The 12225-nt window shown below is 39.8% G+C and overlaps 1 protein-coding gene across 2 annotated transcripts in view; it reads left to right on the top strand.

Moving 5' to 3' along the window:
* The first annotated feature begins 822 nt into the window (after window positions 1–822).
* LOC129095824 (rho GTPase-activating protein 42) overlaps window positions 823–12225 on the top strand; it is a 57859-nt gene continuing 46456 nt past the window's right edge. For both annotated transcript variants that reach the window (XM_054604409.1, XM_054604401.1), the window contains exon 1: window positions 823–1095. In XM_054604409.1, the coding sequence (XP_054460384.1) occupies window positions 942–1095 (154 nt within the window). In that variant the 5' untranslated portion in view covers window positions 823–941. The remainder of the gene's footprint in view (window positions 1096–12225) is intronic.

Genomic DNA, 12225 nt, shown 5'->3' with positions numbered 1-12225 from the left:
TTTGTTTAGGCTATTCTCTTTCTATTGGTGATTTTTTTTGCTTAAAAGTAATGGCGAGTGAACGGGGTGGGGGTTCAATTCTGCCCAGTAACCCCGCAAAATGTTGAGCCAGCCCTGTTTTAACTCTACTTATTAGCAATTATTGTGTCACTACAAGGAAGCACTGTGGAAATAGGACTATAGTCTGCCGATATTAACGTTTTATTACTTTGAAATGATACTTTTTGTACAGTAATTTCATTTTGAACTACGTAGGTTGACTGGTGTACATTACATTACAGTACATTACATTACAGTCATTTAGCAGACGCTTTTATCCAAAGCGACTTACAGGAAGTGTATTCAACATAGGTATTCAAGAGAACTACTAGTCACCAGAAGTCATAAGTGCATCTCCTTTCTGCAACAAGCATCTTAAAGCATAAACCAGAGCAAAAGTATAGTGCAGAGGCAAATTACTACGAAAACAATAATTGCAACAGACTAATACAAATAGTCATAAGTGCATCTCCTTTCTTAAAAAGCATAGCATAAATCAGTGGAGAGCAAATGTGTGATTATATGTACAATAATTGCAACAGACTAATATGAATATAATAAGTGCTACAAACTAAGGGCAACAACTAATGTAAGACTAGTGTAATCTAGTCCCTTAATGTTTGATATTAGAGACCGACTGCTGGTCCACAGAAACTCTGTCAAACTATCCTAAACTAACCAGCAGGAGTCACAAGACCACTATTTTTTATGACAGGTAGCCGAAAAAAAAGAAAATCAAAGCGGAAGTGAGCTGCAAAACTTTTTTTTGGGGGGGGAGAACTTGGAGAGTCAGACGACCGCATCACAGCAGCGCTACGTGATGCAAAGTCACAAAAAACAACCAAAAACTTGCATACTTCAAGTAAAGTTTGAAAGGAAAGTCCGTCGTTGAGGTCGCTACGATGGGACTCCCCACTTTGGAGTTCAGTGACTCTTTCCTGGACAGTCCGGACTTCAGAGAGCGCCTCAAATGCCACGAAATCGAGCTGGAGCGGACCAATAAATTCATCAAAGACCTGATCAAAGATGGGAACATGCTAATCACTGCGCTCAAAAGTAAGTAGTACCCACTCTTTTCTTTTTCTTTTTTTTTACTCACACTGCTACTGAGTCCATAAATAACCCTTCAGAACTGTAACTACCTGAAAGCCACAGGCGACCTGTAATTAGTGGATGCATTCATTACATTGTATCTAAGTCCACTGTGTGAAAAAAAAAGTGTCTGAATGGTTCAGTTCAGTCCCATTTATATAGCTGGTGGAAAGGTCTAAATCTGCACAGGAGAACACACACAGAATTTTATATATATATATATATATATATATATATATATATATATATATATATATATATATATATATACCACATGACACATGACAATAAAAACACTGTGCAATAATAGTTAATATAGTTTTTTTTCTGTCTGTAAATATTATATTTCAGTTATTGTGTTTTTCTACTGTTTTTATTGCTTATTTATAATACTTGTTTTTTTATTTTATTTTTATTTTTTATTTTCATTTTTATTTTTATCTTGTCTTTCTTTACTATGTCTCTTGTGTGCTCTTTAACTCTATGCTGCTGTAAGCCTGCAAATTTCCCCGCTGCGGGACTAATAAAGGATTATCTTATCTTATCTTATCTTATCTTATCTTATATATATATATATATATATATATATATATATATATATATATATATATTGTTTGGCTTCCTGTGTGTCTCTGCATAGGTAAAGCCTAGTCTCTGTGGTGTGAATGCTTTTCACTCTGCTTTAATACCTAATCGCAAAAGGCCACTGGCAGACACATGGAGGTCATCAGTGCGGAGGTAGAATCTGCTTCTGTGTTTGAATGAAACGAGCTTCAACCCTCAGAGGCGTTCAAGTCACTTATGAGAAGTGAGTAAAATAAATAAATAAATACTGTCCTCACTGACTGCGTGAGACTTTTATGACCGTCTTGATGAGGGGGTGGGGGGTTCACTGTCCTCTCAAATTCCAAGCTCGGTCTCAAATTCCACTGTGCTGATTAAAGTGGACTTCCTGTTCCTGCTGTAAAGTATCCCCACAGGGACAGGAGTTTGGTCCTGTTCTCCCCCCGTCCAAAAAAAAAAAAAAAAAAAAAAAAAAAAAGTGTGTCTGTGAAATGGAGGAAGATTAGAAATATTGGCCCTAATAAATATGGAAAGTAGCTGGCTCGGAGGAGGATGGGGAAGGCCACGGCGGAGTGTTGTAGTGCACTCACTGACCCATCACTCAGAGCTTTAATATATAGATATTAGTCATGGTTCAACCTAACGCGGCCACTTTCATCTTTGACTGTGAGATCTCATCATCCTGTTCATGCTTTCACTCTTCGTCACCATTTCTATCAACATGTACATTTTTTGGGCGATGTGCTGCTCTTGAAAACGTCAGTCATCAACACTAAAATACCACCTAGAATGGACATCTTGACAGGGGTTTAACCTGCCATATCTAACCTTTTTTTTTTTTTACACATTAAAGCATCTAATATTTATGTTGTTTTTGTTTTAACATGTAGCATTATTTGTCTGTATGTGTTTGGAGACTATATGTGTACATCTTAATTGTTTTTGTACCAGATATATATTTAGGCATGATGGAGGGCGTAATAAACCGTAAAGGTGTACGCCAAGCAAGATTGGCCTTTTTGTATTTGATGGGTCAAAGTTCTAAAAAAGAAAGGAACTTATTGTCCTTAGAAGTTAGGCTTTTTTGGGATAATAATCAGCTCTTATTTTAGAAATCTGACAATGATGTGCATAGTATATATCCATTTTTTATTCTAAAGCATGATGAGGAGGTGGATGGTCTAATAAACACTAATACAACTTCAGTATAAGAAAGTTACTTTACGTTCCTAAAGTGGCATTTACAGTTTTCTTCAATTGCTTTGACCAATTTCTGAAATACTCTTAACCTTGATCAAAACATAACTGCAATTGTCAAAACAGTTTTTCATGTAACATCACAACTCTTCTCTGTCTGCAAAGTGTAGTTACTCACCAACAACATTTCATTCATGCTTCAAAACCTTATTGTGTCAGTAAATTGGCCGACACCATGAAAATGAAAAGTTTTTGTTTTTTTTCACCATGGCAGTCAACCCTGTAAATGTTTCTATTGTACCAATTTATTTTGTTGACACTGAATGCTTACTGTGCTGTACACAGATGTCAGGTTTGTCCTGCTGAATGCTGTATGGCATGTATGGCACTGAGCTTTTCAGATTCTAGTTCAAAAGTAGGTAAAAGTTTCCTGTGAAAAGTCAGTGTTGCCTAAACTGTAGTACACAGATAAATGATGTGCACATATTTTTATAATAATAATTATAATAATTAAGCCTTTATTAGTCCCACAATGGGGAAATTATTTCTCTGCATTTAACCCATCCCGGAGGAGCAGTGGGCTGCAATGAAGCGCCCGGGGAGCAACTTGGGGTTAGGTGTCTTGCTCAAGGACACCTCGGCATGTTGCCGGTAGAGGGGTTTGAACCACCAACCTTGTGGTTATGGGACAAGCGCTCTACCTCGTCTAACGGTGTTATATGTACTGTACATAATTTGCCAAAAAATGACATCCATGCGCAAACTGTATCTCCTTACAGTACGCAACACCATGTCCCAGATATTTATGGATCAATTTATGTATGTCTGACAGTTTCTGATAATTGAATGGGTCATTTTGCACATGATGGCTCAAACCTTGAAAGAATGTTTAAAAGTTGTTAAGAGTTTGTCTGTTTCACTGAGAATCGACTCATCAGTTTTTGATCAGCAAGCCATGGGCGAGTGGTTACTGTGCAAATTGCAAACAATTTTACTAACTCTTTTGCACACGTGCCAAAACACGAGCAATTTGCTTGATTTATATGAGTAAATCAAATCTGTTGAGAACTTATTGTTTAGATATTTGAACATATTGTTTAAAAAAAGAAGAAGAGAAATTTCATTCAGGAAGTGAGCCGACGCGAAACTGAACCCCTTTTCAGTTCCATGTTTCTATGGGTACATTTTATGTCAACAAAAACAGTGTGGAGCACTTAGAATTTGGATCATCATGCCTCACCGCTGGAAGAATCTACTATTTCTGAGGGCAGCTGTAAGCCAAACCTATTTCATACTTTTTTTGGGAGCAGGAAAGCTGTTGTGTCAGTTGGGGCATTACAGGTAGACAGGGAAACTCTTCTGAATGGTTTATTCATGGCAGATACCCAGTAGCAGGATGTCTGAGGACCAATACCAAGTAAGACCTTAGCGCTCCAGGCTGTGCTATGCATATGAGACAGAGGGAAGTGAACCGAGACTTGAATGCTTTTGATTGGCTTGAAGATGCAAAAAAATATATATAATTTAGAGTCTATTACAGTCAATAACCCCCAAAACTGTGGCCACAACTCAACCAGTTATAAGAGTAGACTTTGGCTGTATTTGTCTTGTCTTTGTGGGGATAAGTGGAACGGTCCTTTAACTGGAAATCCCAGTTTCAGTTGTTGGGGGAAGTGAGAGCACTGGAAGCGAGCAGACGTAAGTAAATTATTGATGGTCTTTAACTTGGGACGCCACAGAGGTTTATGACCCTTTATGACCCGCCAGCAGTGGTGACATTACTGGAAGACATTTAATGGACCCGTTTTTAATAGCAATCATCTCATGTTTCAAAATTGAATAGTAAACCATGATTCACCTGACTTCACATGTGCTGTCGGTGCGAGCGAGGCCCGTTGAGCCAAGGCTGAGAATCATGTTAATACGTTACCTGTTAAATGGTTCTACCCATTACTGGAATTGCCTTTACTGTTTTAGTTTCTAATATGTGTGTTACTACTGTGTGTGTGTGTGTGTAGTATACATGTGTATGTGATGTGCAGGGAAAGTCAGTCATATGTTCAAAGTCAGTTTGGTATGGTTATATAAATATATATAAATATAGCATTCACCGATGTCTATTACATTTTTGCCTCCCCTATATGTAAACGTGGTGCTAAAACACATTGTATTCTTAGTCACAAACCCATTATAATGTATATGTTAATGCTCAGGATGAGGATTTGGGCTAAACATTCCCAAATCCCATTACATTTTGAACTTATTTATTTGTTGGTGTGGATAATGTGTTCCAGGTGTGAGTATCTATCTGCAGATGCAGTAAATAGCTTTGCCTTACTATCTGTGTCTGGCACTGACTCTTCACACCTGGTGTTAATAACAACTGCTGACTTTTATTAAGCCCCCTCGGTTGACTGCAGTAATTGAATATACTGAAGGTACTAATTATCCCTTTGTGAGCGGGGTGGGAGAAACCACGGATACGAGAATCATGATACATTTTAGATGTGGTTGGTAAGTTAGTCTACAAAGCACTTGGGCAGGTATCCAGGCAACGTCGGAGGCAAATGTTGTATACTGGAAATCCATGTGGTAACATGCAGATAGTGAGAGGGTGTGGGTAAAATAGGATGCCCACAATGTCAGCGTGTACATTTGTGTTTAATTAACTGACCTATGTACCCTGATTTGCAGCCATAATGTCAAGTTTTTTAGAACCACAATCACAAAGAGTAAATTAAGCAATGTTGAAGTGACTTAAAATTCTGGGAAATGTGCTTATTGTCTTTCTTACTGAGAGTTAGATGTGGAAGATGGATAGCAGAGATGAACCAATTTTTATTTTTCTTGGTTGATTTAGATTTTTGCAACTTTCTGAATTTCTTTCTCTCTAAAAACTATAATTGACAGCATGCACAAACATTTTTGTAACTTTTCTTTCATGGACAATTGAAATTCAATTGTATGTTCATAATAAAACAGTTAGTTGTTCCAAATGTCTTCATGGCTGTTCCTCCACGGCATATTTTGGACTGGAAGGTGTAACAAATTGCAAGCTTTATGTCTTCTCTCTCACGCTGATGAACTTCCACACGACACACACACACACGATGTGTCACAATGGCAATATAAATCAAATATGAAGCAACATGTTGATCAAGTTAGCAAATAATTACACACGTACCAATGGAATGAACTGAAAAAGACAATTTGGACTCAACATTTTCTATATATACAAAATAATTGACATGGAAGGGGAATAATTTCCCCTCTGCACCTCATCCATCATGGTTGTATATCAGAATCAGAACGCCTCATCGTGTTTATCACTTTACATCACACACACAGAGCACCGTGGGCATCCCATTTGCAGTCTTCCTTCTCACCACCTGTCATGTACTGTAAATCTGACATTCATTAGCATTTTAAGAGGGGATGGACTGGCCAGCTCCCAAGAAGAAAAATACATGAGACTGTTTAACTCACTATAGTTAAAATTACTTTTTTCTCCAACAAGAACTTGTCTACTTTGCTTTTCGTCATTTCACGCCGAACCTTTAGTTGTCTTGTGTTTAAGCTTGTGTCCTCCTGAGAGTAGCTGCTATACAGCAGGCAGAGGACAAGCTTTACTACATCCTTTTAGAGGGCTACGGTTGATGTCACAGTGGCTCCATCCATATTTTCGACAGACCAGTTTAAACTGAGCTGCTAGCAAAAGAAATTAAAAAGTATTGTAAAAGAGCTGTTCCAAATGGCACTGCCAAGACACAGACCATTATTTTGTGGTATATTAGTTATAGAACATACCCAATATGGATCACATTTTAATGTCACTGATAAATGTGTATGAAAAACCCTGTGCGCTGAAGGCCCAGGGCTGGTCCCAGTGCAGTGATGGAGTCCCCGGAGACCCACTTAGACTCGGGCAGCCTCTGGGCGATGTCTCGTGTCCTTCACACATAATTTGTACACATTTGCAAAATAACGAGCCGACCGCTTGTTCCCCCCTCGTAGCTGTAGCAGGTAGGGCATGTACTCTGTGCATCACCGCCCTTCCTCCAGATATCTACTCTCAAGGCCTGCAGCTTAAATGTTCTGAAAGAATTCGCATATTTAAGTTATTCTTTCTCCTCACAGTTATAATGAAAACTCCTTTTTTTTTTTATTTAAACGGTGCTTTTTAAGAAGATCCTTGAATCTGAGTAAGCGTTTAATTTTCATAAGCTTTAAGGAATGCAGCCAGATGAGCCCAGTCTAAACTAGAAGACAGCCCGTTATTATGTTAGCTGACTGTGAGTTCCTGCCGCCATCCCATGCCCACGCCTGTTCACCAGCTAGAGTGATGCTTCCTCCCAGGGACACATGCAGTAATGACTGGCTGACACGCATGGGTGTTATTATATGAAAAAAACCTGAAAAAACTGCAGTATTTAGCAAGTCTGTAAACGGCTGCTTTACTCGCTCCAACAGTGCCTGCACAATTCTGAGGTATTGATGCAACTTGATATAGCTAAAATAAGTCACAGTTTTATTACTAGGAATCGTGACGCATAGGCTTTTCTCTTAGTAAAAGTGATTTCACGATAGCTCTCAGCTTTGGGAACTCTTGGCTGTTTGTTTGTCTGAGGACAGATGATGCTCCCAAGGCTCAGCCACAGGAAATGTCCTGTAAACATGCTTGTGTAACCATCCCCCTCTCCCCCCATCCTCCCGCAGATAGCATTCGGCCGGACATCATTCTGCTTCAGTGTGTGGGTGTATGTGTTTTTCGGCCTGTGACCGTGAAGCAGGATTATACCGTTTTCATAATGTATTTGCTGCTGCTTTGACTACTCTGATGAATTTGAATTTGTGTAATGCAAACGAAATACACAGGAGCACATTGTGTGACTCGTTTAGCAATAAAGCAGAGCGCGGCGGCTCACGCAGCACCGCGAGGGGCTGCCGTGCTTCTGTGGACGGATTTTGATAAAAAATGGATTAGACGCTGTATTCCTTAAAGACGGCTCCCCTCAGACTGCGTGGGGGAAACGTGTTAGACTCCAGTTTTGAGGTCTGTTCTGAAGCCCTCTGTTGTTCCTCTGTCAGTCAAAGTGATTGTCACACCGAGCACACCGCTTGTGCTTTTGTTTGCTTCTTCAGACTGAAAAGGATAAAGTGATGCGTTTGTGTTTGTCCTCCACAACATTCATTATTTGCTATTAAGAAGGGTATGAGCTACTGTGTTTCCCCGGTCATGCAATGTGAGTCTATTAGGATGGAATACCTTGTGACTTAGTCACATTGTCTTGCAGTACTTTTGCTTGGGTAAACACGTGATTTGTGTAGGCTACCTGTTAAAAAAACAACTCATGCAGTCTTGGCTTGCAAACAACAGGACTATTGTGCTTTACATTCTGAGATTGTGTACGTGGCAAAGAGGCGGTGAATTTGCATATCGACTTAGCCTACGCTAATGCTAAACTCAGACTTTGGATGGCACATTAGAACGTCTCCAGCACCTGGCCACCTGGATTGCCAAGTTTTGTCAGGAAAGATTTGGACAATGGGGGCTGTTTAAATTAGCTAAGCATGCCTCCTTTGTCATTTTGAATTGTCTAGCTTAAAAGGGTTTTCTCTGCTAATTGCGCTTGCCTTGATAAGTGCGAGAAGGCCTCGCTCCAAATAAATGTGTTGTTCAATCTTATTTGTGTGAAAAGTCCAACGCTTATTTTTATCCCTTTGTGCCTTTTCCCTACAGAGGCAAGTTCCACTTTGTCAGATGTCGTGTCAGACGTGTTGCATGTGCGTCCTCTGAAAGAAAATCTCTCGCCTAGACTTGCTGATGAATGGTGGAGGCTAGCCTGGCCGTCTTTTATCCTCTTTTTTTTTTCATTCTAGCTGAATCGCAGGGCTAATAACTCTGATCTTTTTCTTTGGAGCTTAAGAATAGGCCGCAGTGTTGCATCAGCCTCGTATCAAAGACCCAGCTTATTCCATTTCTTCAATAGTTTTTGACTATTTAGATAACAATGCAGAATAATATTCTGAAGAGATAGGTGGATATAAAAGGTACATTTCTACATCCCATTCTGATCATCAGTAACCTGTGCATTGCTGAAATACTTTTAGATTAAGTGACTTTAGTAGCCAATAGTCAGCCCACAAACAGTCATTATGGATTCCTGTTTATGTTTATTCCATCAAAATACCCAGAGACATAGTTTACTTCGGTGTCATGCCTCGAAAAAAGGAGTTAAGTTCCCTAACATGTCGTCACACCAACCCAAACTTCCTCTCTTGCTTTGGAAATCAGTGATGTGAAAACTGTTTTAATAGCATCACCAACTGGTATTTTAATAGCAGGACATGCTGTTTATGCAGTCCGCATCACTGCACTACAGAGACTATGTTCTCTAATCTCTTCCCTTCATGTTTTTCTGCAGCCGAGAGTTTTCTGGTACTTAACAATTGGTTAGCAGGTTGACCAACTGCTAATTAAAGTGGCTTCCTACTTCTACTGCAGCGAGTGTGCATTTATTAGATAAGGTTTTGTTTCAGGTCGAAGGTGGGAAACGCTCGGTATGCCCCCACCCCCACCCCCCCCCCTTCAACAAGCTTTTCTCCGTCCCACCTGCTGGGCGACTGACAAGCGAATGGTACAGTAAGCAGGTGCAACGGGGCTGTACCCCCCGTTACAATCCCTCCGATCGGAATCAAAGTGGCACAATGCACCCTATGTTGCATCAAAGAGATCTCCTGGTCTCTCATTAAGCTGGGTGCATAGAGGCGTTCCCCTTTGAAGAGAGTCTCATCTGAAATCAGCAGTGTCTCGCTGACGAGACGACGTGTTTCTCACTACGATGGGCGAACACAAAAGAAGTGCATTTGTGACTCGGTAAAAGACAAATATGTGTATACCTTGAACTCATTCTGAGTCATTTCAGGAGAAGATGTTGCTACTTAGCCAAAGCTGAAGTTACTTGGTAATGGAACACATTTCAGCCGGCTTTTTAAAAAGCTTTTACCTGCTAATTTGTGTTAAAGCACTTCATTAAAACCTCTAAGAATATTTTCAGGTGAGAAAGCACAACAGGGATGCTGCTCAGTGATTAGTGCTGTGATGAGTATATCCGTCTCACAACACAGAAGTGCTGGAGGTGCAGCACACTGACATCCCAGCATGCCTAAACATGTACCAGCCAACAGGACATTTTTGAAATACTTTACATTTAAAGTACTTGCAGGCAAAGTGTTTGTCTGTAATGTTTGTCTAGAAAAATAGCCTGAAAACCTTATAAAAAACGATTTTGGAGGTACTAGGCTCACATTTTTCATGTGCATTTTGATGTGTCGCATTCGCAAAGCTCTACAGAAACTATAAATTTGATGAAACTTCTTCAGTTGTTCAAAGACATTTTAAAAAATTTTCCCCATTGTTGAAGAGGAGTGAATGCACTAAATGAGATGTGGAATCACCAAACGAACATTATCTAACGCATGACTGATCAGCTGTTTCCACTTTCAGCATCGTCCCAAATATATATTTATATTTTCTTTGTTTCAAGACAACATGAAACATGCCCAATATTAGCTCACGTGAAAGAAAAAAAAAAAAAAAAATCCTGAAGACCTCTCTCCATTTTTTTCTCTATTTCTTTTGTTTCCAGTTCGCAATCTCTACTTCTTCTACTCTGTTTACTGGCTGAGTTTAGCCGTTCAAGCCTAGCTCTAGTGCCAACTTCAGACCAAACTATGTTTCAATTGAGATTTATTGCTTCAAACCAGTTGATGGAAAAGCGACTTATCCGCAATTTTGCGACATTTCTAAAGTTCACTGAAAACTCGCTTGACAATTAAATGGAAACACAACTACTGTTTCTGCATTTGTCACATCACTGTTGGTCTATTTTAGGCTTCTTGTCTGCTCTTTGTTGGTGCAGTTTTTCTGTGATTTGTTCACACTATTTATATGTTTGTTAAGCAGTTTATATGACCAATGCCCTCGTAGTCCTTGAAGACATTTTCTCACGTTGTGTTGAAACATGAAGCAATTAAAAGCAAAATGCTGTTAATTTGACCCCCTTTGTATTTGGAGTGCCCTTCTAAAATGTTCAAGAGTAAAGAATTTGTGTACAATTGTTTAATCTTACCTGTATGACAAATATTTATACAAATGTAACATGAAATCTCACAGCTGCACTAGCATTGTCTGTGGAAGTCAAACTGTGAAAATCTGAACGGCTGTTGCTGAATTAATGCCCGTCCTTAAATTAGAACCATTGTCCTGATCGAAGCATTTGTGCGCTACAGCTGTTTGCCAGAAAACTGCAGACTCCCCTGCAGTGCTGTCAGGGGTTGTCAGCAGATGGAATTTGGTAGTAGCCTCTGCGGTTGCCCCGGCGACGAGATAAAGGGTGTACCCAGGGGGGCTCTGCTGCATGGTGAATGACAGCCATAGTCCTCTCTCTCTCTCACATCTCTCACACCGGACACCAAAGGAGGAGCTGCTCCATCCAGTCCCCTCTTGGCTGGGTGGTCAGCATCCTGCTCTCTGAATTAAGACCTGCATAGGAGGACGGTTCACCATAACTACTGTTCTTTGTGATTCCTCTTTGTGCATGCCCGCTGTGTGAAGAATCATTAGTGAAAGTCAAATATGTGTTCAAAACCGCATGCAGCTTGAGATAAAACGTTTACTGATTGTAATACAAATAGAAAGCACTATTTTTAAGGCGATGTGTTAATGAGTCGAGATTTCTAAAATAGTTTTCTCTTTGCCTCTGTTACTCGTGCTTCAATAGCTCTTTCTTTTCTTTCTTCAGCGTTGCACTTCATGTGGTAAATACCTTCTTCAGATTCAGACCTTATCAAAGAGGCGCTTCTCTCCTTTTATTGCTCCCCTGCACAGAACAGCTCTTTTTCACCACACACGCTCAAAGTGGAGTGCACCAAATTTCCTGCCTCTGTCAGAAGAGATGTAGAGGAGTAAGATGAAATATCTGCAAAGTCTCTACACCCGAATGAAGATGCCTCTTTTTTTCTGTCTTTTATTCCTTATTTCTCAGTTTCCTCACCAGTGGAAGCATTTCTGGCCCACTGCTGTACGTCCCTGTATTACATCAACGTCACCTGTGAGGTGTTATTAACTCAAATTCTTGTTATAAAGCCACTTATGGCATGACACGCCTGCACAGAGCACCGTAAACACAAAAACTGGAGTTTTTGAGCATGCAGTTGCCTTGTCATTTAGTTTACTATAAACGGATTTGCTCAGTTAAAAAGCTGATGAACAAAAACTTAATTCATCAGTAGATGCAGAATACCAACAGTTAGCATTTGAACATTTAAAGT

Source organism: Anoplopoma fimbria, chromosome 1, assembly GCF_027596085.1.
Source record: "Anoplopoma fimbria isolate UVic2021 breed Golden Eagle Sablefish chromosome 1, Afim_UVic_2022, whole genome shotgun sequence".
NCBI lineage: Eukaryota > Metazoa > Chordata > Actinopteri > Perciformes > Anoplopomatidae > Anoplopoma > Anoplopoma fimbria.
Note: the sequence above shows the minus strand (reverse complement) of the source record. Positions and strands in the feature narration are given on the sequence as shown.